This window comes from Sarcophilus harrisii, chromosome 5 (assembly GCF_902635505.1).
Source record: "Sarcophilus harrisii chromosome 5, mSarHar1.11, whole genome shotgun sequence".
NCBI lineage: Eukaryota > Metazoa > Chordata > Mammalia > Dasyuromorphia > Dasyuridae > Sarcophilus > Sarcophilus harrisii.
In genome coordinates this window covers 277,251,884-277,274,291 of record NC_045430.1, presented here as the reverse complement: position 1 = coordinate 277,274,291, position 22,408 = coordinate 277,251,884, and the positions used below count along the sequence as shown (strand labels likewise).

The 22,408-nt window shown below is 37.5% G+C and overlaps 1 protein-coding gene and 1 long non-coding RNA gene across 4 annotated transcripts in view; one reads left to right on the top strand and one right to left on the bottom strand.

Moving 5' to 3' along the window:
* ITGB8 (integrin subunit beta 8) overlaps window positions 1-19,379 on the top strand; it is a 106,104-nt gene extending 86,725 nt beyond the window's left edge. For 2 of the 3 annotated variants that reach the window (XM_031940655.1, XM_031940654.1), the window contains exons 10-14: window positions 3,508-3,913; window positions 10,124-10,349; window positions 13,811-13,914; window positions 18,681-18,841; window positions 18,953-19,379. In XM_031940655.1, the coding sequence (XP_031796515.1) occupies window positions 3,508-3,913; window positions 10,124-10,349; window positions 13,811-13,914; window positions 18,681-18,841; window positions 18,953-19,075 (1,020 nt within the window). In that variant the 3' untranslated portion in view covers window positions 19,076-19,379. Of the gene's footprint in view, window positions 1-3,507; window positions 3,914-10,123; window positions 10,350-12,809; window positions 12,881-13,810; window positions 13,915-18,680; window positions 18,842-18,952 lie in introns of those variants that run through there. The other variant, XM_031940656.1, reaches the window with a different exon arrangement.
* Window positions 1-22,408, bottom strand: part of LOC116419619 — a 151,910-nt gene that overhangs the window by 25,532 nt on the left and 103,970 nt on the right. The window contains exon 4 of the long non-coding RNA XR_004229871.1: window positions 17,850-17,937. This is a non-coding gene — a long non-coding RNA (uncharacterized LOC116419619). The remainder of the gene's footprint in view (window positions 1-17,849; window positions 17,938-22,408) is intronic.

Here is a 22,408-nt window from a genome sequence, read left to right as displayed (position 1 = left end):
CTTCAGTCTGTCTCTAAGGTCATCCACTGAAATCATCATCAATGATCATCATCAATAAACATGTATTAAGTACCTACTATGTGCCAGGCACTGTTAAGTACATGGGAAATGACATTATCATAAGCAATAGGGTAAGTGCCCAAGGTCAGGGCCAGTCACATGGTATGATATGAGTTACTAACAGCCCTGGAACTCTTTTGCTGGATTTCATGAGTCAGTAAGAAAGCTGACATCAGAAAACGGCAGTCACCACCTAATTTCAAAACGAGAAGGAAGGTCACTAATAGTTTCTTCTTAATCTGTTGCTCCAGAGTAGTAAGGGGTTGTGGATAGAAATTATAGGAGCCAACCCTAAAGCTGGAAGTAACTTCAGAAGCCATTAAATCTATCCCCCTCTTTTTTTAGAGTAATAGAGTGAAGCTTGGGGAGTTGAAATAACTGACTCCAAGTCACAAAGGGAGTAATATCTAGAGGTGATTACCCAGCTGAACCCATATCATTTGAGCTGAGAGAACCAGCCTTTGGCTGGTTTGCCTCTGGTACAACCCAGTAATGTGCCCAGGCCCAGTTCACTCCACTATTCATTGCCCTTGGAAATTCTCCAAAACCATAAGTTATTAAGGAGGTCCTGCTCTAAATCGGTGAAAGGACTTTCTGCACTGAGTTTACCATGGCTGAAAATTCAGCTCCACATTGATTAAGCATAGAGTGGTTCTTCCTTCAGGGCTTCCATGATCTCATAAAGGGGAAAAGTATTTCTGACACTGCAGATCTCAAAGCATTCAGTGCCTTCTTATTCTATACAATTCCCGGGGCATAACTTTACATTAACTTTTCTGAGTGGACCTAACCATGGTGCTGGCCATCTTTGTCTGGGAATCACGTAAGGGAAAGCTCCCTAACAATCAAAACTGTTCAAAAGTAGAAGAAGCTACTTTGGGAGGTGATAGGAAGAGTTTCAAAACACTTTCCTGTGTCTGTGGCAGAGAGGGCATGTTCAGTAAGGACTGAATCCTTTTCAACTAAAGGATAACTTGTTATAATGGAAAGAGTACCAGATTTGGCATGGGAGGTCCTGAGGTAACATCCTAACTCTGTCCCTTGCTAGGGACTTTGGTGAAGGAGGGAAAGAATCCCTGGTCCTCAGTTTCCTAATCTACAAAAGAAGAAGGTGATTTCAAAAGTTCCATCTAGGTTGAATTCTATAACCCTCTAACCTCTGATATTCCTCTAGATCACTGATTATCTGGCGCTTTGATTGTATATCTCTTCTCCCTCACTCTCAATACATAATCAAAAATCAAATACTGAGTTATTGGAAGGAGTCAATGATTTTCAGATTTAATTAGTTGTCTGACTCTGACCCCCCGTTTCACATACTACTGCTTACTGGACACTTCAAATAGATTATCTTGTAGACAACTTAAACTCAATGTCTTTAAAACAAAACTCATTGACTTCTAACCCCCATCCTGCTTTCTTCTTCACTTTCTCATTACTGTCAGGGGCTCCACTTCCTATTCACCCAAGTGTCATCCTTGTCTCCTTATTTTACATGACAATGTGTAGGGAACACTGAGCCTGAAATCCAGAACACTTGAATCCAGCCTCAGACATTTATTAGCTGTGTGACCTTCTGAAAATAATTTAACCTTACTTTACCTGTTTTTCCCACTCCCTAAAAATGGGTATAAGGGCACCTACTCTCAGAGCTATTATGAGCTATTAGGAGACAGTATTTGTAAAGCAATTAACTTAGTGCTTTGCTCATAATAGGACCTTAATCAGTGCTTATTCCTTTCCTATCCTCCATCATTTTAGCTAACTTCCAGTATCTATTTTTGCCAAGTCCTATTGATTTATCTTCATGAGATCTCTCATATATGGCCCATATGTTTCTTCTGCTACTGCCTCTGCCCTGGTGCTCTCATTGTCTTATCCCTTGGACTATTTCAATGGCCCACCGGTTTTGCTCCCTGCCTCAGTTCTCTCCCATTCCAGTTCTTCCTCCCTTCAGCTGTCAAATTAATTGACCTAAAGGGATCTGATTTTCCTGCTTTCTCCTCCTTATTCAGTAATCTCTAGTTGCTTCGTATCACCTGCAGGATCAAATATAAAATCTACTGTTTGGGCTTTTAAAGCCCTTCACGACCTGCCCTTTTCTACATTTAAATCTTTTTATATACCTCATACCTCTTCATGCACTCTCTGAGTCAGTAACATCGGCCCCCATGTCTGTTCCATCCAATAAACCACTTAATCATTCCATTTCCATATTGCCAGCATTTTCACCAACTATTCCCATATGTCTGGGATTTTCTCCCTCCTTGTGACTATCTCTTAGCTTCCTTCCTTGCTTTCCTTCTTCATCTAAAATGTTCCCTTCTGCAAAATACATGTCTGGATCCCTGGAATAGTAACTCCTTCCCCTGCTGATTACTTCAAATGTTTTATGGACCTATTTGGTTTGTCACCAATGAGTCAACAAGCATTCATTAAGCATTGACTATGAATCAAGTTCAACAATAAGCACTCAAGATACCAAAAAGGCAAAAAAAAAAAAAAGCCAAAGGGTTTGCTCTCAAGTAACTCCTAGTTTAGCAGAGATAACATATAAGTTATTAGGTACACACTATATAGATGATAAATTGATGATAATCATTATAAGAAAAGTACTAACATTAAGGAGGGTTGGGAAAGGCTTTTTTATTGAAATTGGGATTTTCAATTTATACTAGAATGGATCCAAGAAATCCAAGAGATGGAGATAGAAAGAGTGTATGCCTGGAGATGCAGGGTCTTGTAGGAGGAATAGAAAGAAGAGTCTTGTCACTGGATTGATATGTATATGGTGGGATTGGGGTGGATTGAGATAGAAGACTGTAAGAGTAGAAAGAGATGTTATTTGGGGAGTTTTAGGGATCGGCTGTAGTTTATTGGGTAGGAAGATAACTTAGATCTGGCATTTATGAAGATGAACTAAATTTCTGAGTAGAAATTAAATGAGGAACTTAACATTAAAAGGACTTGGCACTAGACATGGAAATTGGGTGTGATAGGGGAGTGAGGAGTCAAGGATGACATCTACTCTACAAACCTCATGGAAGGATGGTAGAAAAATTTGGAAGACTGAAGAGTTTGGGGGGCAAAAAAAATGAGTTCAGGTTTCAAGTGTTGAGTTTTAGCTGTACATATATATGGACATACATGTATATATGTATATACATATGTATATGTACATATAGTGTGAGATAGTTTAAGATATTTAGTAGATAGTTTAAGATATTTTCTTGCCCATTAGATTGTAAGCTCTTTGAAGGTATGTTTTGCCTTTGTTGGCACATAGCAAGTGCATAATAAATGCTTGATGACATTGACTTAAAAGTCAAGATCTACTTATCCACTTTCCCTATCACATTTGGTTGGAACATCGAGATAGATAGATATGTTTGGGGGAGGAGAGATGGCTGGAGCCTACGATGATCACTATGCTTTGTTTTTCTCCAGGTTCTGTTTAATATCACTGTGACCATGGACAGATGTGATAGAGCTGGTGGGAGAGATTATGCCATCATCAGGCCTATTGGTTTCAACGAAAGTACCAAAGTCCACATCTATAGGAACTGTAGCTGCCAATGTGATGATGGTAGAAGCCCCAAACAGAAATGCGTAGATGAAAGTCTCTTAGAGCCTACTTGTCCCCAATGTGATGGTGACAAGTGCCAATTTGATGAAGACAAATCTCCTCTAGACAGTTGCAAGGCACAAAAAAACCAGCCCATTTGCAGTGGTCAAGGTGTCTGCATATGTGGGAAATGTTTCTGTCACAAAACTAAACTTGGAAAAGTATATGGAAAATACTGTGAAATGGATGACTTTTCCTGCCCATATCACCATGGAAACCTGTGTGCTGGTGAGCTTGAAATTTTAATTACACTTTCACTGTTCTATTTTGCACTGGTCTATGTGTTAACATTGCATTAAATTACCACATGTAAATTTAGTATCATTGGATTTGGCCTGACTGTCAGGGCTTAAGATGAGAGACATGTCCAAAAAAATGTCAGATACCCCAAGGCATATACATCTATGTGTTAAACCTTTTCAAAATGGAAACGCTTGTCTATTGCCTGGCCTTTTACAGGGAGAAGAAAGAAGAGGGCCAATCCCAAGTAATTCTTGACATGTGTATCCTGGGTGCCAGAATCAGATGCACTAACTTCAACTCATTTGAGCACGCAGAAATATTTCCTCCCCATGAGAGTTTAAAGGATGTTCTTTCTTTCAGAATTGTTGGGAGCTATACATAAGTGAACCCATTTCTCATTCTTGGGAAAAACAAAACTGATTCTGAGTCTCCAATAAATAACTCTTAAAGGATAGAGACGTGTAGACTATAGCAAGAAGTACAGAAGAGAGTTCAAATCCCTCCTTTATCATATAATGACTGTGGCACCCTGAGCAGATCATGAAATCTCTCTGTGTCCATCAGGTACTTCTTTAGAATTTATCTATTCAATCATAAATTGGTTATAACTTGTATTGAGGGAGAATTTCCCATCCTGAGAAGCTGATGAAATTACAAATATTTTACACACATATTATAAGTGAGCATAATAAATAATTATATAAATTATCATATATTATACAAATAATTATTTATTATTTGCTTGTTGTATGACTGTGGGCAGATAACTTCTCTGGGCCTCAGTTTCTACAAGCATAAAATGGGACTAGGAATAGTTCTCACTTCATATGAGGAAAAGAGCAAAGTAGTTTGGGAACCTTAAAGTGATTTTATAAGTATGAGTTGCTATTATTATTATTATTATTTCTATATGTAAAAACATGTAAGAAACATCTCCAGTTTAATGTCATACTCAAGTACAAAGGCTGTGTTCATGAAAATGAGTCAAGCACTTCATTTGAAGTGTTCCTCGATTTCTCTATTGTGCTCCATAAACATAATATTTTAAAATTATAGTCAGCTAATAAATTCTTTATCTAATCATACTTACTGCCATCTAGAGGTAAGATAAAAGATCTAGGATTTAGATAAAATTCTTGGTTATTGGGTGAAATATAATAATTCTATTTTATGCCATTTTAAGGACATTTCACTTGTGATTAGCCAAATACATTTAAATTATGTGTTTTCTCTGAAATTATTTCCCATGAAGACATCTGTTTGTTTATTTCAACAAAATCTAGCAACTGAATAGTGAGTGGTAGTAACATTTAAATTACTTACTATGTGAGTAATATCAACAATTTCATTAAAGGAAGTGTTCCTATTTGCAGAGTGACTGCAAAATGCCACAAAGCTATGACACGTACTCTTCCTTGTCTTGTATAGGTTTAAAACTTTGGCATATCTCATGTGAAGTACAAACACAGTATGCTACAGTGGACCAGAAGCCAGAATAGCTGAATTTGAATCTAGATTTGGGGACTAAGTAGAAGTGGGACTTTGAGGCCTTTGGGTCTTAGTTCCTTCGTCTGTAAAATAAAGATGTTGGACTATATGATTTCAGAGAGTCACAAGAGTTTCAGTTTGGAAGGAATTTCAACAGCCTCATCTAGTCCAACTCAAAGAGGAAAAAAAAAATTCTCTTAACATCCCCCAACAAGTGATCATCTGGCTTCTCTGTTTCTTCCCATTTTGGTAATCCAAGGAGTTTTAAACATTATTATGTTATGATTTCTAACTTTGGATTCCTTATTGGAGTGCTAGAAATAAAATATATAAGGATTACAAAATGAAGCGAATTGTATTGAAATTGCTATTAAAGTACTTGAATAAAAGCAAGTTCATAGACCATGATTTAATAGCCTTTGCCATACTCTATCAATCTTTAAACTTATATAGATATTGATTTGGAGAGTATATTTTGTGTTCATTTTTTTATTAAAGATGTATTCAGGATATTTACCTTGCCATGCTTTATTTTAATAAGAGAATAGGAATGCTTCAAAAAGGAAAGAAGTCCTAGCCACCCTTTTTTCCTATTTTTGATCTAGCTGGGAGTTTTCCATTCTATATCTCATTTTGGACTGTAAGGAATAGATCAGAGAGAGAATGTTACTGAAGATTACCACCATGTCTCTCAACACTTAGATGACCATCAGGACCCTAACTATCCATTTTGATTCCTTAAGTGAATATAAAGTGGGTCTCAAGTCAAGTCAAGTCAACTTTTTAAAGAAAATTCATTTGAAAATGGTGAGGAAAATAACTATAAGACACAGGAATCCTAGTAGAAAAGGAAGAAGGGAATAGAACTAGAATGGGGAGAAAAATCACTTAAACATGTAGTCAGTGGAGGAGTAAGTTTATCATTTTGTAATTTTATTTTTAATACTTTTTTTTCATTCTGATGCTTTTCCATACCATAGAGGTGACTATTTTCATAAAACTATTCAAATAAAGCACAAGATTTTGAAGACTTTACCAAGATGGAAAGGGTTCAAGTAGAGTCCTTATAACAGATTGAGTTTGTTTTCAGAGGACCAAGTTAGCTAAAGATGGAAGGACATGTTGCTATATGTTTGACTGTTGCTTGTGAGATAATTTGTCATTTAGTGTTCCTGGAGTCTCCTTCTACTTCTCCAGTGATGGATGCCAACTTGCAAGAAAGGAGTAGAGAGAATTTAAGAATCACAGAGTATTTGGGGTCCTCAAACTATGGCCCACGGGCCAGATGCAGCAGCTGAGAACATTTATCCTCCTCCCCCAGGGCTATGAAGTTTCTTTATTTAAAGGCCCACAAAACAAAGTTTTTGTTTTTATTATAGTCCGGCCCTTCAACAGTCTGAGGGACAGTGAACTGGCCCCCTATTTAAAAAGTTTGAGGATCCCTGATTTAGACTGTTTATTCACTTTAAGTTGATTAATTATGTGAGAGATTTTTATCTTGTGACCAACACAAAGGGACTTATGGATGAGGAGATGAATCATGTCAATCTAAATATTATTATTATGAACAAAAGTAGTTCTTATACCATTATAGATAAATTAATGGATGGATTATAGTTCCTCCTTGTAGAGGCAAAAAAAGCATTACTAAATAGGCTTTATCATATTCCTAAAGGCAACAAGAAGTATTACTTCATGGGGTATTTAGCCAACATATATTGCAATATTAATGGTAAATATTTGCAGAAAGCCCAATCCAAAAGTAATTGTAGCTCATATGTAAACACCATTTACTGACGATCAAGTAGTAGAGAAATACTACAAAAAACAGTTTTAAGACCCTACAAATTAAGTCAACATATACTCTGATACTTGCTCATTTCAAAGCTAAAGTAAGAAAAGAAGAGGAAGAAGAATATATATATAGAACAGATGGCTCAAGAAGAATGTCTATAAATCTCTTGCCTTGTCTTTATATCACAAGTGCTCTCTTCAAGAAGACAGTTGGTTGGACCAAGCCATACCATATACCTTCTAACACTATATATTAAGTAGACCATAGTTTAATAAACAGGAAAAGATTTGTTATTGGTATGCCCTGAGTGTGCTGTCTGTGACTAAGAAGACCATCAATTTGTCAAGACTAAGATTATCATTAGTAAAAAGTTAGAAAAAATGAGAAAAACATGTGATTTACATTTAAAACACCTTAATCACATACTATTTAAACAAATGATTGACAATAAAACATGGGGAAAAGACAACAGAAGTGCTATCCACACTGATTATAATAATTTCAACCAGAAGTTTAACCAATATAAATTAATTGCCACAACAAGGGAATTTTAAAAAGCCTTGAAAGAGCCTTACTTAGCAACATCTAATTTACTTGCTAAATGGAAAGATGAGTACTGAAGGCAATACGTGGTTAGGACACAAACTTGTTTGTAAAATCTCCTGAAGATTATTAGACATTTGCTTATAATGCAGGGAGAAACAATGGAAGTCAAAACTCATTTGTTTATTGTTGTTGTTAAAGTTTGGTAAGATATGGAAGTAAACAAAGTCATCCCAAGGACGTATAAGGATAAAAAGGAAAGGTAGTACTATGAGAAAGAAAAATGGAAAATATTTGTAAGATTCATGACAAATAAAACTTTTTCTCCATCAAATATAGTGGATCCATCATATTTGGATCATATTATTTGAGAAACATGAGATGATAGAATACTAATCATGTCAAGCCTCTGAAAGCTGCAGAGCTTTTGAGAATAGATTTATAATCACTCAAATGAATTTGGCTTGATCATCCAAGCAGGAAAGAAAAAAAAATCTAACTGATTGAAGAATGACTATTTCCACATTACAACATGGATTTGAGTGGGCAACCTACAGGACATGTCTATCATCCCATATGTTTTATGTAGATTATGTTGGGTCCAGAATTGAACAAAAGAGCGCCAGATTGCCTTCAGCCAACTGCAGTGTTGTTATTTTTAAATATCCCCAAGCTTTGAGTGAAAGCAAAAAAAAATAATAATTTTTTTTCAAGAGTCTTCAAATAATTAAACGTGATAGTCACTCCTAAGGGAAATAGAGCAGTATATGGTGAATGTAAGGTGCAATATACAATCAATAAGGAGAAAATGAAAGGAAAAATTGAGCTTGAATTTCATCTCCAAGGTCCAAGATGTGACCTTGAGAAAGTCACAACCTTGATTTGACTCAGTTTCCTCACCTGCAAAATGGAGATAATAACCACCCTTCTCCCTCAGCTTGTTGTGAGGAGCAGATGAATATATTTGTAAGATGCTTAGCACAGTGTCTTCTATATATGTCACATTGGTGCTATTTAAGTGTTAGCTATTATTATTATTATTATTTATTATCACTGTCATCATTATCTTTATCATATGGCAAGAATGAAGGATGACAAGTGGATGGCTAGAGTGCCCAACTTGGTTAGCAAGCAGGCCACCAGCATGCTAGATGGACTTTTATATGGTAAACTTATAAGAAGACAAAGATGGCAGCTTCCCAAAATCAGGAAACAACTCTTAATTGCAAATCACATTATTGGAAGGAACCTCAAAATCAATGGGATCACAGATTCCTTTGGGCATTTAAGTATTTTTGCTAACTCCTTGATCATTGCAATTGTTTCTATAAAGTTGTATAAATATTGTCAGCACCTTCAAAATTTGAACTCTAGGGCACTGCTTCAGTGGTCCCACTCTAAATCTGATTTCAACCACTACTCTTCAGCCTCAAATATCAATGTGCTGTCTTCCACATACAAACAAGGTACAGTAACTTAACCCACTGCCAGAAGGGCATATATTTAAAGTTGTTTTATTTTGTTTTTAAGTTACTGACCATCTCCTCTCCCAGAGAGTCTTTTCTGTAACCAGTGTTTCACATTTACAAGCAAGTAGCCCAGATTAAGACTTTAAACTCTGGAAATGACACAGACTCAAACAAAAAAGCATATATCAGTGTTGGGAGTGGGTGGGTATGAACATTGCCCTATTGGCTTTTGGCTGTAACAAATGGACTTAGTCTAATAATAAGCTATTATTCTCTCTGAGTTAACTTTGTTTCCCAGCAGGCTTAACCAATAACCAGAGAACTTGCAGAATCTATTTCCAGATGCCAACAAAGTCTGACTCATGGACTCATGGACCTGTCTTCTCAGTTCCTGGCAAACATTACATATTACACTATACACCGTGGAGACCTTTAACTGAATGTCCTGACTTTTCAGGTTATAATTCAGATAATTAACATGAGTTCAGGATCTTGTTGGTAAACTTGTGTTTTGTTTTCTTTTTTTTTTAATTTCGAAAGTAGGGTGCAGTGCCAATCAAGTAGTCTAGGAGATCTCATTCTGAGCCGAGGCAGAGTCTAAATGACTCCAACAGGCCCAGAAAGAAACAGCCTTGATGCCAACCTAACGGAGAGTTGACTTCACGCTTGTCAACACAATACATTAAGTAGGATGAGATTACTCCTGGTCGAATGGCCTTGGAAACAGACACTCTCTAGACCTAGCAAATATTGATGCTAGGCCAATAGTAAAGAAGGCCGGCTTCATTCATCTTCCTGTCATTGGGTTTCCATGGAGTATACAAGGGGAATAAATGTCTTGGAATTATTCCCAAAGCCATGGAGAACAGAACTTATGTCCTATTTTTTTTTTCCTCACAGGGCATGGGGAATGTGAAGGAGGTCGATGCAAGTGCTTCCATGGTTGGGAAGGAGACCGTTGCCAATGTCCATCCTCCTCTGCCCAACATTGTGTCAATTCCAAGGGCCAGGTGTGCAGTGGGAGAGGGACTTGTGTGTGTGGGAAGTGCGAATGCACCGATCCTCGGATCGTTGGCCGTTTCTGTGAATATTGCCCCACCTGTGATACAGCCTGTGATGAAAATCGGTAGGTTCCAAAATCACCATCCTACTCCTCATGTCCAACTTGTCTCGTTTCTCTCTTGTGCCTTGTACCATTTGAAAGCATTCAAATTCTCTCTATTTTATAGAGCTTCTTTAACAACCAGTGCCTTAAAATATCAGGACAAAATAATCTCCTTGAGCGAAGAGAGTATTATATTTTTGGCTATCGTTATCTTGAGTACTTGTTGATATTAATCAACTCAGTTATTAATTAACTCAGAAGTCAACTCAGCTGTGACTCAATAAACCATATATTAGAAGCTGTTCTCCCAATTAGAAGTTTTTCTCCCAATCTAAAAATCATGAATACCCTCATCAATAACTTCTTAAATTTGTTGTGATGATGAGGGTGGCTATGCAGAACATATTAGCAATAAAATTAACCTCTAAGTACAAATTAATACTCTAATAGTTAGCATTTATCTTATACTACTAGGTTTGTAAAGACCTTCACAAATATTTTCTCATTTAATGCTCACAATCATCCTGGAAGTAGATGATTTTATTATTCCTATTTTACAAATGAAGAAACTGAGGTAGCTTTTTATAGTGGTGAGGAACTGGAAGTTGAGTGGATGCCCATCAGATTGAGAATAGCTAAATAAGTAATGGTATATGAATGTCATGGAATATTATTGTTCTATAAGAAACAATCAGCAGGTTGATTTCCGAAAAGCCTGGAAAGACTTACATGAACTCATACTGAGTGAAGTGAGTAGAACCAAGTGAGCACTGTACACAGCAATAACAAAATTATATGATGATCAATTCTGTTGAATGTGGCTCTCTTCAGCAGTGAGGTGATTTAGGCCAATTCCAATAGACTTGTGATGGAGAGAGCCATCTGCACCCAGAGAGAGGACTATGGGAATTGAGTGTAGATTGCAATATAGTATTTTTTACCTTTTTCTTGCTTTTGCTTGTTTTTTTTTTCCTTTCTCATTTTTTAAATTTTTTGATCTGATTTTTCTTGATAATTGTGGAATTATGTATAGAAAAATTATATATGTTTAACATATATTAGATTATTTGCCATCTAAGGGAGGGGGTGGGGAGAAGGAAGGAAGAAAATTTGGAATACAAGGTTTTGCAAGGGTGAATATTGAAAACTATGCATATATTTTGAAAAAAAGCTAAATAAATAAAAATAAAATAAAGAAACTGAGTCAGACAGAAATTAGGTGCCCAAATTCATGCTGTTAATAAATATTTGAGCTTGGATTTGAACTCTGTTCTTCCTGACTCCAGGTCAGTGCTTTACCCATTGCTCTTGAGATGGATAAGATTTCTAGGTCAACTAGTTCAAAACCCTTATTTTACAGATGAGGAAACTGAAGTATAAGGAGTTGAAGTGGTCTGAGCAGGCATTCAGGAAACTTCAAAGGAGTTTGAATGTAAGTCCCAAGACAATGTTTCTACTGCATCATGAGGTTGGCCATTGCCAGAAGTGAGGACCAAGTAGTAATGGTTTAGTGCCAGTTTGAGGACAGGACACATGACAGTCCCATAAATTGTAATTTTCATAGACTAATAGAGCTGTAAAGGACATGGGAAGCCATCTGGTCAAATCCCCTCTTTTAGATAAGTATTCGGAGACAAAAAGCTTCAGAGATCTCCAGTTAGAAAATAGCTCAGGAAAGAGGAGAATCCAAATCTTGCTGATGCCGAATCCCATGGCTCAACCCTGAAGAACATGAGCTTTGACTAAAACCTCAATGAGATGAAGGACAGAAACAATTAAAGAACCTTACCAAATCGGCTTAGGATTCTGGGGTTTTTCAAATGCCTGGGATATGGTTTGTTTTGGGCCTGAAGTCCACAGCAGCTCATAATACAATGTTTCCTTGACTTGAACTTTGAGAGTTGTTACAGTCACAACAGCGACACTTTGTAGTCAATGTAATGATGACTTTCCTTGGTGAGGCCGTTTTGCTTATTGTCTGTCCATGGATGGGTCTGACCCACTTGTTTGGCCATGATCCTCTTGGAAGAGTTTTAAGAGGAAGTGAGATAGAATGCTGGATAGAGTGCTAGGCTTGGCACTGGAAGACCTGAGTTCAAATATAGGCTAGTCATTCAACCCTTGTTTGACTCTGTTTCCTCATCTGCAAAGTGGAAATAGTAATAGTACCTTTCTTTACAGAGTTATAAAAATATAATGAGATTAAATGCACAGTGTTGGCACATAGTAGGTACTTAATAAATGCTTGTTTGGAAATATCAAAGCCATGATGAAGTATGACAGTTTAGAATATAAAAATGATGGCTAAGAGCTTTAATAATTTATTTAATAAATAAATGATGTATTTAATAAATAAATAAATGATCTGTTTAATAAGTAAATAAATGGATTTATTTAACAAATAAATAAGTAAAATGATTTATTTAATCAATAAATAAATGAAACAAACTATCTAATAATTTCATAATTCTCTTTTTCTAGCCATATTCACCTGAATATCTACAGCCATGCCAGTCTTAACCATACCCATCTTCTCTGATCTCAGAAATCAAACAGGATTGGTGGAAACTGAGAAGCATTTACTCAGATCACCTGAAGAAATCTGGGCACTATAGGCTTTTCCTCAGGGAAGAAAGAAAAGAGGTCTGACTGAAGACAAAGGGCTTCAATTCAAATCCCAGTCCCACTTACTATCCCTGTGACTTTGGGCCCTTTTCTCTTCTAAGATAAGGTCCCTTCCTTCTTTAGACCTCATAGACCATGATCCTTCTCTATCAGAGGCAAAAATTAGATCACTCATCCTCAAGGGTCTCCTCTGCTAGGAATCTGTTTTTTGTTTTTTGTTTTTTTTGTTTGTTTGTTTGATATTTATTTGATGGCTGGCCCTGTTTTCAGAATACTTTTATTGCAACTTCTCCCATAGAAATTCACTTGACCTGCACATCCTTTTGAGGGATTGGTCTCAATCAAATCAAGCTGGAAATTCAGTTTAATATACCAGCCTTTCATTAATACTTACTAAGTGCCAAACACTGTGCTAATACAAAAAAAAAAAAACTGAAAGAAAAGAGAAAGAAAAAAAGAAAGAAAAGGAAAAATATGAAATCTACACAGAAGAGTTAGGGCATGATAATAAGGAGGAGAGAGGGAACACTGAGGACCCACAGTCTTCTTGGAGGACTCAGAAACTGAGATCTTAAAAGAAAGGTAAAATAGTAATGTGTCAAAACCTATTTTTAATGTTTTAGGGATGATAGGATCTATTTTGTGACAAGGTCGTTTAGGTCACTTAGATGTAAAATGGATCCCTGATCATACATGTTTTCCTGATTACAAATAATTTTTTTTTGCTTTATTTCAGCCATCAGGAAGCCACGATACCAAAGTTGCGCTCTCTTGATGACCTCATCTCTTAAGAAAAACCCAGCAGTGGAAATTTTTCTAAATGTGTAAACATTGCTACTTTTGTTCTTGCTTCGCAGGAATTGTGTCCAATGCCACCATCCTCACAATTTATCTCAAGCTATACTTGATCAATGCAGAGGCTCGTGTCCTCCAAGAGCCCATTATATTGGCCAAATAGAAGGTAAATTACCACCTTATTCCATCCTAATTGGTTCACGGGGCTGGCGAGGACCTTCTAATCTCCCAGACAAGGCCATATATCTAAGCTGACATCATCAGCATACATTTATTTATTCATCACTGTGTTAAATGGAGGGGTGATAAATGCACAAAAAAGAGCATCCTGGAAAGTGCCTCATTTTGAATGTCTTCCAGAAGACCCTTTTGGGCATTAACAAAGATTTGGGCTGGGCCAGAATGGAGTGTTTTGGTTGCCATCCCAACTCTTCATGTGGATTGCCACATTGGAAGATGAGACAACAAACATATATTGAGTGTCTGTTATATACAGTGCTATATATTCTTACCTTCCCTGCTGGAACACTAGCTTCTGAAGAGCAAGGACTTTCTGTTTTGGGATCCTGGCCCAGACACCTAATAAATGTCTGTCCATTGATCAATCCAATTTCCCTGGGATGTGGCCAAATCAATTGTCCGATATGTCATTAAGACCATTGAATGTATCTCTAGAACTGGAAGGAATCTCAAAGACGTCAAGGCTACCCCCCCTTTTCTTTTCCAAAGGAGAAAATAGTTTATCAAAGAAGGGAGGTCGCTTTCCAAGGTCATGCAAGTAGTAAATAGAAGAGCCAAAATTTCAACTCAAAACTTCCAGTAGTCTTCTCAATGCATCATTTTTTCTTAAAAATTCCTTTTGGCTGTGAATTAACAATAGCCAATGAACTAATAGGCTTGTCCAAAAAAGAATGTGCAGATCCGTGCAAGAAAATATAAGGCCTCTGCTCAGAGCTGACTCATCTTAGGTTTTATTGATTCATAAAGGCAAGAAAACCTTGACCTTCTCTCACCTTCAGTTACTCAATTATACACATATATACATATGTATCTATGCACACATACAAATACACAAGTTAGAATACTGACCTAGACATTAGTAAAACCTGAATTTACTTTCTGTTTCTGACACCCGAGTGACCCTGTACACTTATTTCCTCACTTGTAAAATGGGGGTGAAAAATGAACATGAAAATAGTTGCTGTGTAACATATTTAGGTTTGCAAAGCTCTTTATCTACACCATTTTTTAAACGTTCTCTTAAAAACTCTGAAATAAGTATTATTAATTCCATTTTACAGATGGGCAAGCCAAGGTAGAGAGAGAGATTGAGTGATTTGCTAAGGGTTAATTGTTGTGTCTGAGGCAAGCTTGGGCCCTGGGCCTTCAGAGCTACAAGCTCAGCACTCTATCCATTATGTCAGGTTGGTTCTCTATAGGGCTGTATTAGGTTCTTGTAAGGTTGTTTACAAAGGGTTTTGCCTACCTTTGAGCACTAAGTAAACACCACTCACGGTGTTATGGCACTGCTGGCACTCTACGCCAAGACTTAGCTCAGCACATCCTCTCCCCCAAGCCTTAGCCTGCTCCCAAGCTTCCCCCAATGTGCACTTGGCTCCAGGACGAGCTCCATCTGCCTCCAGCTGGACCTTCTATCCTTCAGAATGCAGAGATCAGAGCTCATGGTCATTATCATGCCATTTATTACACCAAGTAAGCAAATAGTCCTGGCTCATGTGACCGCAGAAAGCTTCTTCCTGACAAGCCATGGGCAAAAGCTGTTGCTTGACACCCCACCCCAAGAGGGAAGCCAGAGTCACATGAATAACCTTCCTAACAATATCCAAAAGATCTCCTGTTCAAGTTGTGAAAATGCCCTCTACCCCTGATGCAGTCCTGCTCTCTGCTCATTACCAAGGGGCCCACAAGGAAAGAGCACTCATTTGCTCTGGGATATACTGCAATTTCCCCTCCACTCTGCCTTAATTAAGTGGATTTCCTTGTCTTGTGGTTACATACCAGGCAGGACTCCAATCCAGGAACAGGAACCAAACATATCTCCCTTAAGATCGGTAAAGGAGCTGGTTACCAAGCATGACAACTTCTATTAACCAATTAATCAATATTCATTTCAAGGGGAAAAAAAATCCAAGTCTCTGCCTTCAAGGAGATTACAGTCTATTGGCAAACATAGCATGTTTTCATTTAGCAAGCACTTTTAAGTGATTACTTTGACCCAGGCCCAATGTCCAAGGAGCTTATATACTACAAAGAAACACCATTCAGTTTCATGTTGATTCAGTGAGCATTTTAAAGCACCTCCCTCCTATATGGAAAAATCCATGGCTTGGGATAGAGAAAGACATGTTTGAAATCCCATCTCTGAAATCCATTATTTGTGGAATATGGACAAGCCACTGATCTTAATCCCTAGTTTTCTTGTTTATAACAAAGATCGTAGCTAATTCCCAAGGTTGTTGGGAGTATTAAATGAGCTCATTTGTATAAAGTGCTTTGCAAACTTGAAATCTCACTTATTAGATGTCTGTTATTATTGCAAGGTAGTAGACTACAGGCATATATGCCCAAAGAAAGCTCAGAGACTAAAGCTAATTGTCACTTAGGGTATAATCAAGCATCACATGTAAACTTTGGCACCCTCCTTCCTATCAGCATGAATCTACTCTTAAAAGGGATCTGCAAAGGCACTGGGCTGCAGCCAATCAGGGCCCAGTGAAAAGGCAAGCCTTCCCTTACTGCTGAATTGTGATTTGTTTATTTTTTAACATTTTTATTAATTTCATTAAATATTGCTCAATTAGATGTAAACGGTTTGGGGTATATTTTTAATTTCCAGTTTTGATCTCCAAACCCTCTCCCTCCTACCTGCCTTTCCTCCCCTCCTTAAGAAGTCAGTTTAATATTAATTATACACATGAAGTCATACAGAGCATTTTCATACTTGCCCTGTTACAAAAGAAAACACATACCCAATCTCTCCCGAAACAAAACACAAGAAAAATAAAGTTTAAAAAGTCTGCTTCAATCTGCATTCAGAGTCCATCAATTATCTCTTTGAAGATAGAGTATTTTTCATCATGGGTTTGAAATTATTTTGGATCGGTGTGTTATTCAGAATAGCTGAGTCTTTCAGTTGATCATCATAAGTAATCCCAAATAATTTGGGATCAATCTTGTTTTTACTGGGTTCTAATTCATTTCAAAGAATTCAGGGCAATTACACATAATTCAAGATCCTAAACTGTCTATGTTTGGTTTGACCCCATCTTGTGCTAGGTAGGATTGATCCACTTTCTTGAGTCTCTCAAGGGGAAAGAGGGAAAATCACAGAATCATAGATCGTTTGGAAGAGATCTCAGGAAACAATGAGTGCCATCTCTATATGAAAGGATTCCCCCTCTATAGTATATACACAGCAAAGAGTGGTCTGTTTTTGCTTGAAGTCTATTGAGTAAGTAAACCTCAACCCAGGATCCCCAGAAAGTCAAGAATTCACCCAGAAGATAGGCAGGATAAGCAGTTAACTCAGGGCACCCTGGGGGATTCCAGGCCACCTCTGGGTTCTCAGAGTATTATGAAACCATCTCCTCAGAGTATCTGGGTGATGGCCCTGGCTCGGGAGCCTCACAAAACCTGCCAAACAAGATATGCCAAATGTTTGGTCCTAAATCGGAGGCTCGGCACGGCTAGTTTCTTGACACAGCAGACTCCTTTCCAGTTAGTATTCATTTGCTCTTGAAAGAATGGATTGTGAATGTTTAAAAAAATAACAAAAATTCATTTCTTGCCAAAGAAAAAGTGAAAGACAAAGAACAAAGAGAACTGGGTTTGGCAGGCAGGACCTAATGAGATCCTCCCAGTTACTGGAGAAGCCAACACTAATGAAGACCGACACAGTGATTTCAAGGGAGATTTTTAGAGAAATCTCTTCTAATAGTGCTGATTTGGCTTCTTTGGATATTTACTTTATTTCATATGACTGGAGCAGAACAAATAGGGAGAATATGCAGCAAGAGAAACCAGTCGGAATTTTTAATCCCCAGAATTGTCAAGATTGTATTTACGTAATTTTGTACTCACCAGAACATCAACAACCATCATAAATGTTGTCATTTGGTCATAATTAAAATCAATTTTAGTTGAAAGCCTCAGGCATGTGCAGCTGATTCTGTAAAAGAGAAATGTTGGAAAGATATGATCTCCATGACTGTGGAGAGCCTTCTCTAACAGATGACTTTTATTAAAATTTCCATGGATCTGTGATTTTCTCCACATGGATGTTCCTTCCAATAAGGCAGATAGCGATCCATTTATGCCTTCCCATCTGTGGAGCCTTGTCCCTGTCTTCTTCCCTGTAAACCCTGCCCAGTCAACATGGCTGGGATCCTCCCCTCAGTCTCTTGGAAGTACATGGATAACCGACTATTACATGATCTGTCCCTTAGTTATCAATTGTTCTCACTGTTCTTGACCCATATTTTCTTCTGAATTTAGGGTAATGGTTGTAAAGGACAGAGTCTCAAGGTCTCAGAGCTAGAAACAGAAGACATTTAGCCCCATCTACTCATTTTACAAATAAAATGAAGGCTCAGAAAGCTTAAGGGAAATTTATCTAGTATCACTCACCTATTAAATATAATCACTTGAGGCAGCTAGCTCCCTTTCATTGTGTTTTGGCCTTAATATTCACTGATACTTGGGTGTGTAGAGTGGTTAAAACATAGTAGGTATCTTAAATGATTGCTTGTCTGAATTGAACCTGCATGTATGTATGGGTGAGGTGAATGTGGGACAGATAAACTTGCTTGCTTTATTCACATTCAAGTATACAAGCAAAAAGAAAAAATAAATGGCCTTGATGTCTTCATGGCCCTCAAGTTTCATGCCTTCCTATCTGTTTGTCCCTTACAGAATGTTTCTCTAGCCCAAGCCACTTTCGAATATTTTTCATCATCTTCATCATCACCTTCCTTATTGGATTATTGAAGGTTCTCATCATCAGACAGATCATCCTCCAGAGGACCAGAAATAAAGTGAAATCTGCCAGTTACAGAGTGTCCACATCAAAGAAGGTAACTAGCTTTGGAAAAGACATTGGGGTGATGGGATGTGGGGATGTACATTGAGTTTCTGCAGAGAATATCCTAGTCTTTCATTGATATCCTTATGGTTTCTTCCCGAAGGATAAGATGTTTCTGCCTGCAGTTTGCACGCACACGGTCACGTATCGCCGTGATAAACCCGACGAGATAAACATCGACATCAGTAAATTGCACCCTCATGAAACTTTTAAGTGCAACTTCTAAAGGAATGGGGGCTCCATTAGAAACTTTCTCCACGACCAACTCCTAAAAAGAAGTCTTCACATTGAAAAGTCGCAGGAGATGCCCAAACGTTCTTCAGTCACACCGTTAGTGGCAGAAAGTTCTGCTAGAGACTGCTGTGCTTCCATATTGTGACGTGGCCGTTGGATGTGATAGCTGCTGATTTTTTGAAAGAGAAATGTGGCTTACTACTGTTCGAGACTAGTGTTGTCGTAGCACTTTAATGTAATATATAACTTATTTAGTTACAGCATAGAATGTAGATCTGAACAGCACTGATCTCACTTTACAGGTAGCTAACCTCCATCCCTTTTCCCTGCTGGAAAGGACAATGTTGTGAGATGACTCTGGAGTCACTGTATACTACAAGGGTACAGTCCTTTCTCGGGTTCTATTCATTCATCACCAAATTTCCAAATGAAAAGTGGTTTTTATTTTAATTCAATTTACCAGGTGTTTACACTTTTTTATACATATTTGAACTTCAAGTAGAATGTAAACTCCTTGAGGGCCAGCACTACTTTAATTTTTTTCTGAATCCCAATGCCTGGCTGTTCAAGTAGAATGTAAACTCCTTGAGGGCCAGCACTACTTTAATTTTTTTCTGAATCCCAATGCCTGGCCTACAGCCCGGCATTTGGTAAGAATGCTTATGAGTTGGACTGAATTGAAGTGAACAGTGGAAACATCCAGATTGAAATGTTTACTCTATATCTTGGTATTTGGGTAATAGGTGATGGTAGATAATTGGTGGTAGGTCAGTGTAACCTTCATCTCATAGTAAGTGATTTTGCTTTCTAAACTCTAGGATGGGTGTTGTTGCTGTGTTGTTGTTTACTGTTGCTTGTTTGTTTATCTAAGTGTCTTTTGTTTGGGGGTTGTTGTTGTTGTTGTTGTTTTTAACAAACTCTAATTCCAGAGGTTTCTTCTCATTTTTTTTTTGATCTTTTCATTTTGATGCATGTCACAAATTACTGGATCAAGGACGTGCTTAGCTACTGCCACTGGGAAAACCAAGGAGATTGAGTGTCAATTTCATAGTCTTTTTCTTGTTGGGAATAACTAAATGGTAGATGAAAAGACCCAGGATAGAAGTTGCTGTTTACTATGGGATGCCATCCCTTCATTTCCCATTGCTTTGGGGTTTGGAATTTTCTTACCTAATCCACTAGACTTTCCTTTGCCCTGTAGGTGAAATTGAACCTCAACAGTTTACCTGAAAATTATTCTTCAGGCAAAGTAGCCAGTGACTGCATCTTTTAAAAAAATTTACTTAAGAAAACCATATGTCAACTTTTGCCATACAAACTGGATTTCAATATTTTTCCCATCGGTGTGCCAAACTACCCAGAGAACTGATACGTTCCCTATTGGTGAAATAGGATCTGAGCTTCCATTTCTTATGAGAGATTCTTTTAAAAGCCCATGCAATATTAGAGATTCTGTAGTTGGACTTTCTCTTCCTCTTCTATATTTTGCTGGTTAGAAATTGGAAGAACCAAAGAGATTATGTGATTTAGGTCACAAGTCTTCTCATTCTCATTCTTTTATTCTCTCTCTTTTGGTACAATAAGCTACCTCCTAAAACTTTTAAATTAATATTAAAATATAATAGTTTTTTTATTTCCTTATCAGAGGTAGTAGATATGTATATATGTGTGTGTTTATGCATATATTCACATACATACAATTACATATAGTAACATATATAATAAATACATATATATAATAATGCATAAAATAAAGGGGAGAAGGGAAACATGTGCCCCCCAAAAACTTGTAATATATGAGAAACTCTTGGATAATCATAGACTTTGAGAATTGGGAAAAAAACCTCATCATCTTTCAAGTCATAATCCTTAACATAAGGAATTACCACTATCCCAAACTTCCTACCAGTTTGCTTACCTACTTGATAACTTCCTCACTGGAAACAGCAACTTCACTTTCATATATATATATATTTATAAACATGTTCAAAGGAGGCAGAGTGGTGTAGTGGATAGAGTCATCCTTGGAGTCAGGACAACCTGGCTTCAGTTCCTGCCCTGAAACAGCCTGGCTGGGTGACATTGGGTAGGGTACTTGCCTTCTCCCAGGCCCCAGGTTGTAACTCTGTCTCTGTCTCCAGTTGGCTGGGCAGATGCAGCAATTCATTGCCACAGGGATTTTGCCTATTAGTCATTCCCTGTGCCAGCTAAATCCAGAACAACTATAACAAAAGAGTCACTTTAAATTCTATTTCCTTGTCATGTCCTGACAAAAAGTTCATACTCTCCCAACCCATTTAAAATAAGCTCAGATTAAGTCCAGGCAAGAGCTCATGGCCACGCGCCAACCTTCTTGGTGAACATGTGAAAAATGCTTAAGATCTTATCATACCAGAGTTTCCAAATTTGGGGGCATTTGGTGTTGTGTCCAGACAATCATTATGTCAAAAGTATCAAATATGTGTGTGGGGGTATTATTTTTAATCACGTAGAATTATCGATGGGAAGCCCCCAAGTGTATCTCTATAGCATCCCAATACGAGCACGTTTCCATCTTAGACTTTTGTTTATTCTTTTTTGTCAGATTGTCGAATTCTTCCCCAGATTGGCTTCTTGAAAGGTTTAAATCCCTTAAATGAACAAAACTCCCAATTATTATTAAAAATGTTCTCACTTGTAACATTGATTGAAAGTGAAAACTTGTGAGACTGAATAGCCAGTTGTAGTCTTCTAGATTCATCCCCTAGATCTGGGCTGTTGTAGTGCCGGGGTTAATTTAGCCTTCCCAAAAAGGGGCCTCTCAGCACCAAAGCTCAGCTGCACTAGAAAACTTATATTGAACTGACAAATATAAGAAGGAATTAAAGGGGGGTCAGAAAAGAAGGAAGTGAAGGAAGAAATGGAAGGAGGGAGGAAAGGAACAAAGCTAAGGAGGGAGGAAGGGAAGGAAGGAAGAAAAGGGGAGAGGAAAGGAAGAAAAGGAGAGAGGGAAGGAAGGATGGAGGGAAGAAGAGAAAGAAGGAAGGAAGGAAGAAAGGAAGGGGGAGAGAGAAGGAGAGATGGAGGGAGGGGAAGGAGGAAGGAAAGGAGGAAGAAAAGAAGGAAGCCATTTTTCTTAAGAGTGAAATGCTGTTATTTAACTATCTCCATTTCATAATTACCTATGATGCTTGTTCTTTTAGATATATAATTATTTATTAGTTTAATTTTTGTTTTTACTTAAATTATTTAGACTTTTTTGATTTAAAAGATGTTCATGTTTTTTAATTAATTTAACAGGTGAGGGGAAAACAGGGTATTATTAGATTAACTACCATATGTAATT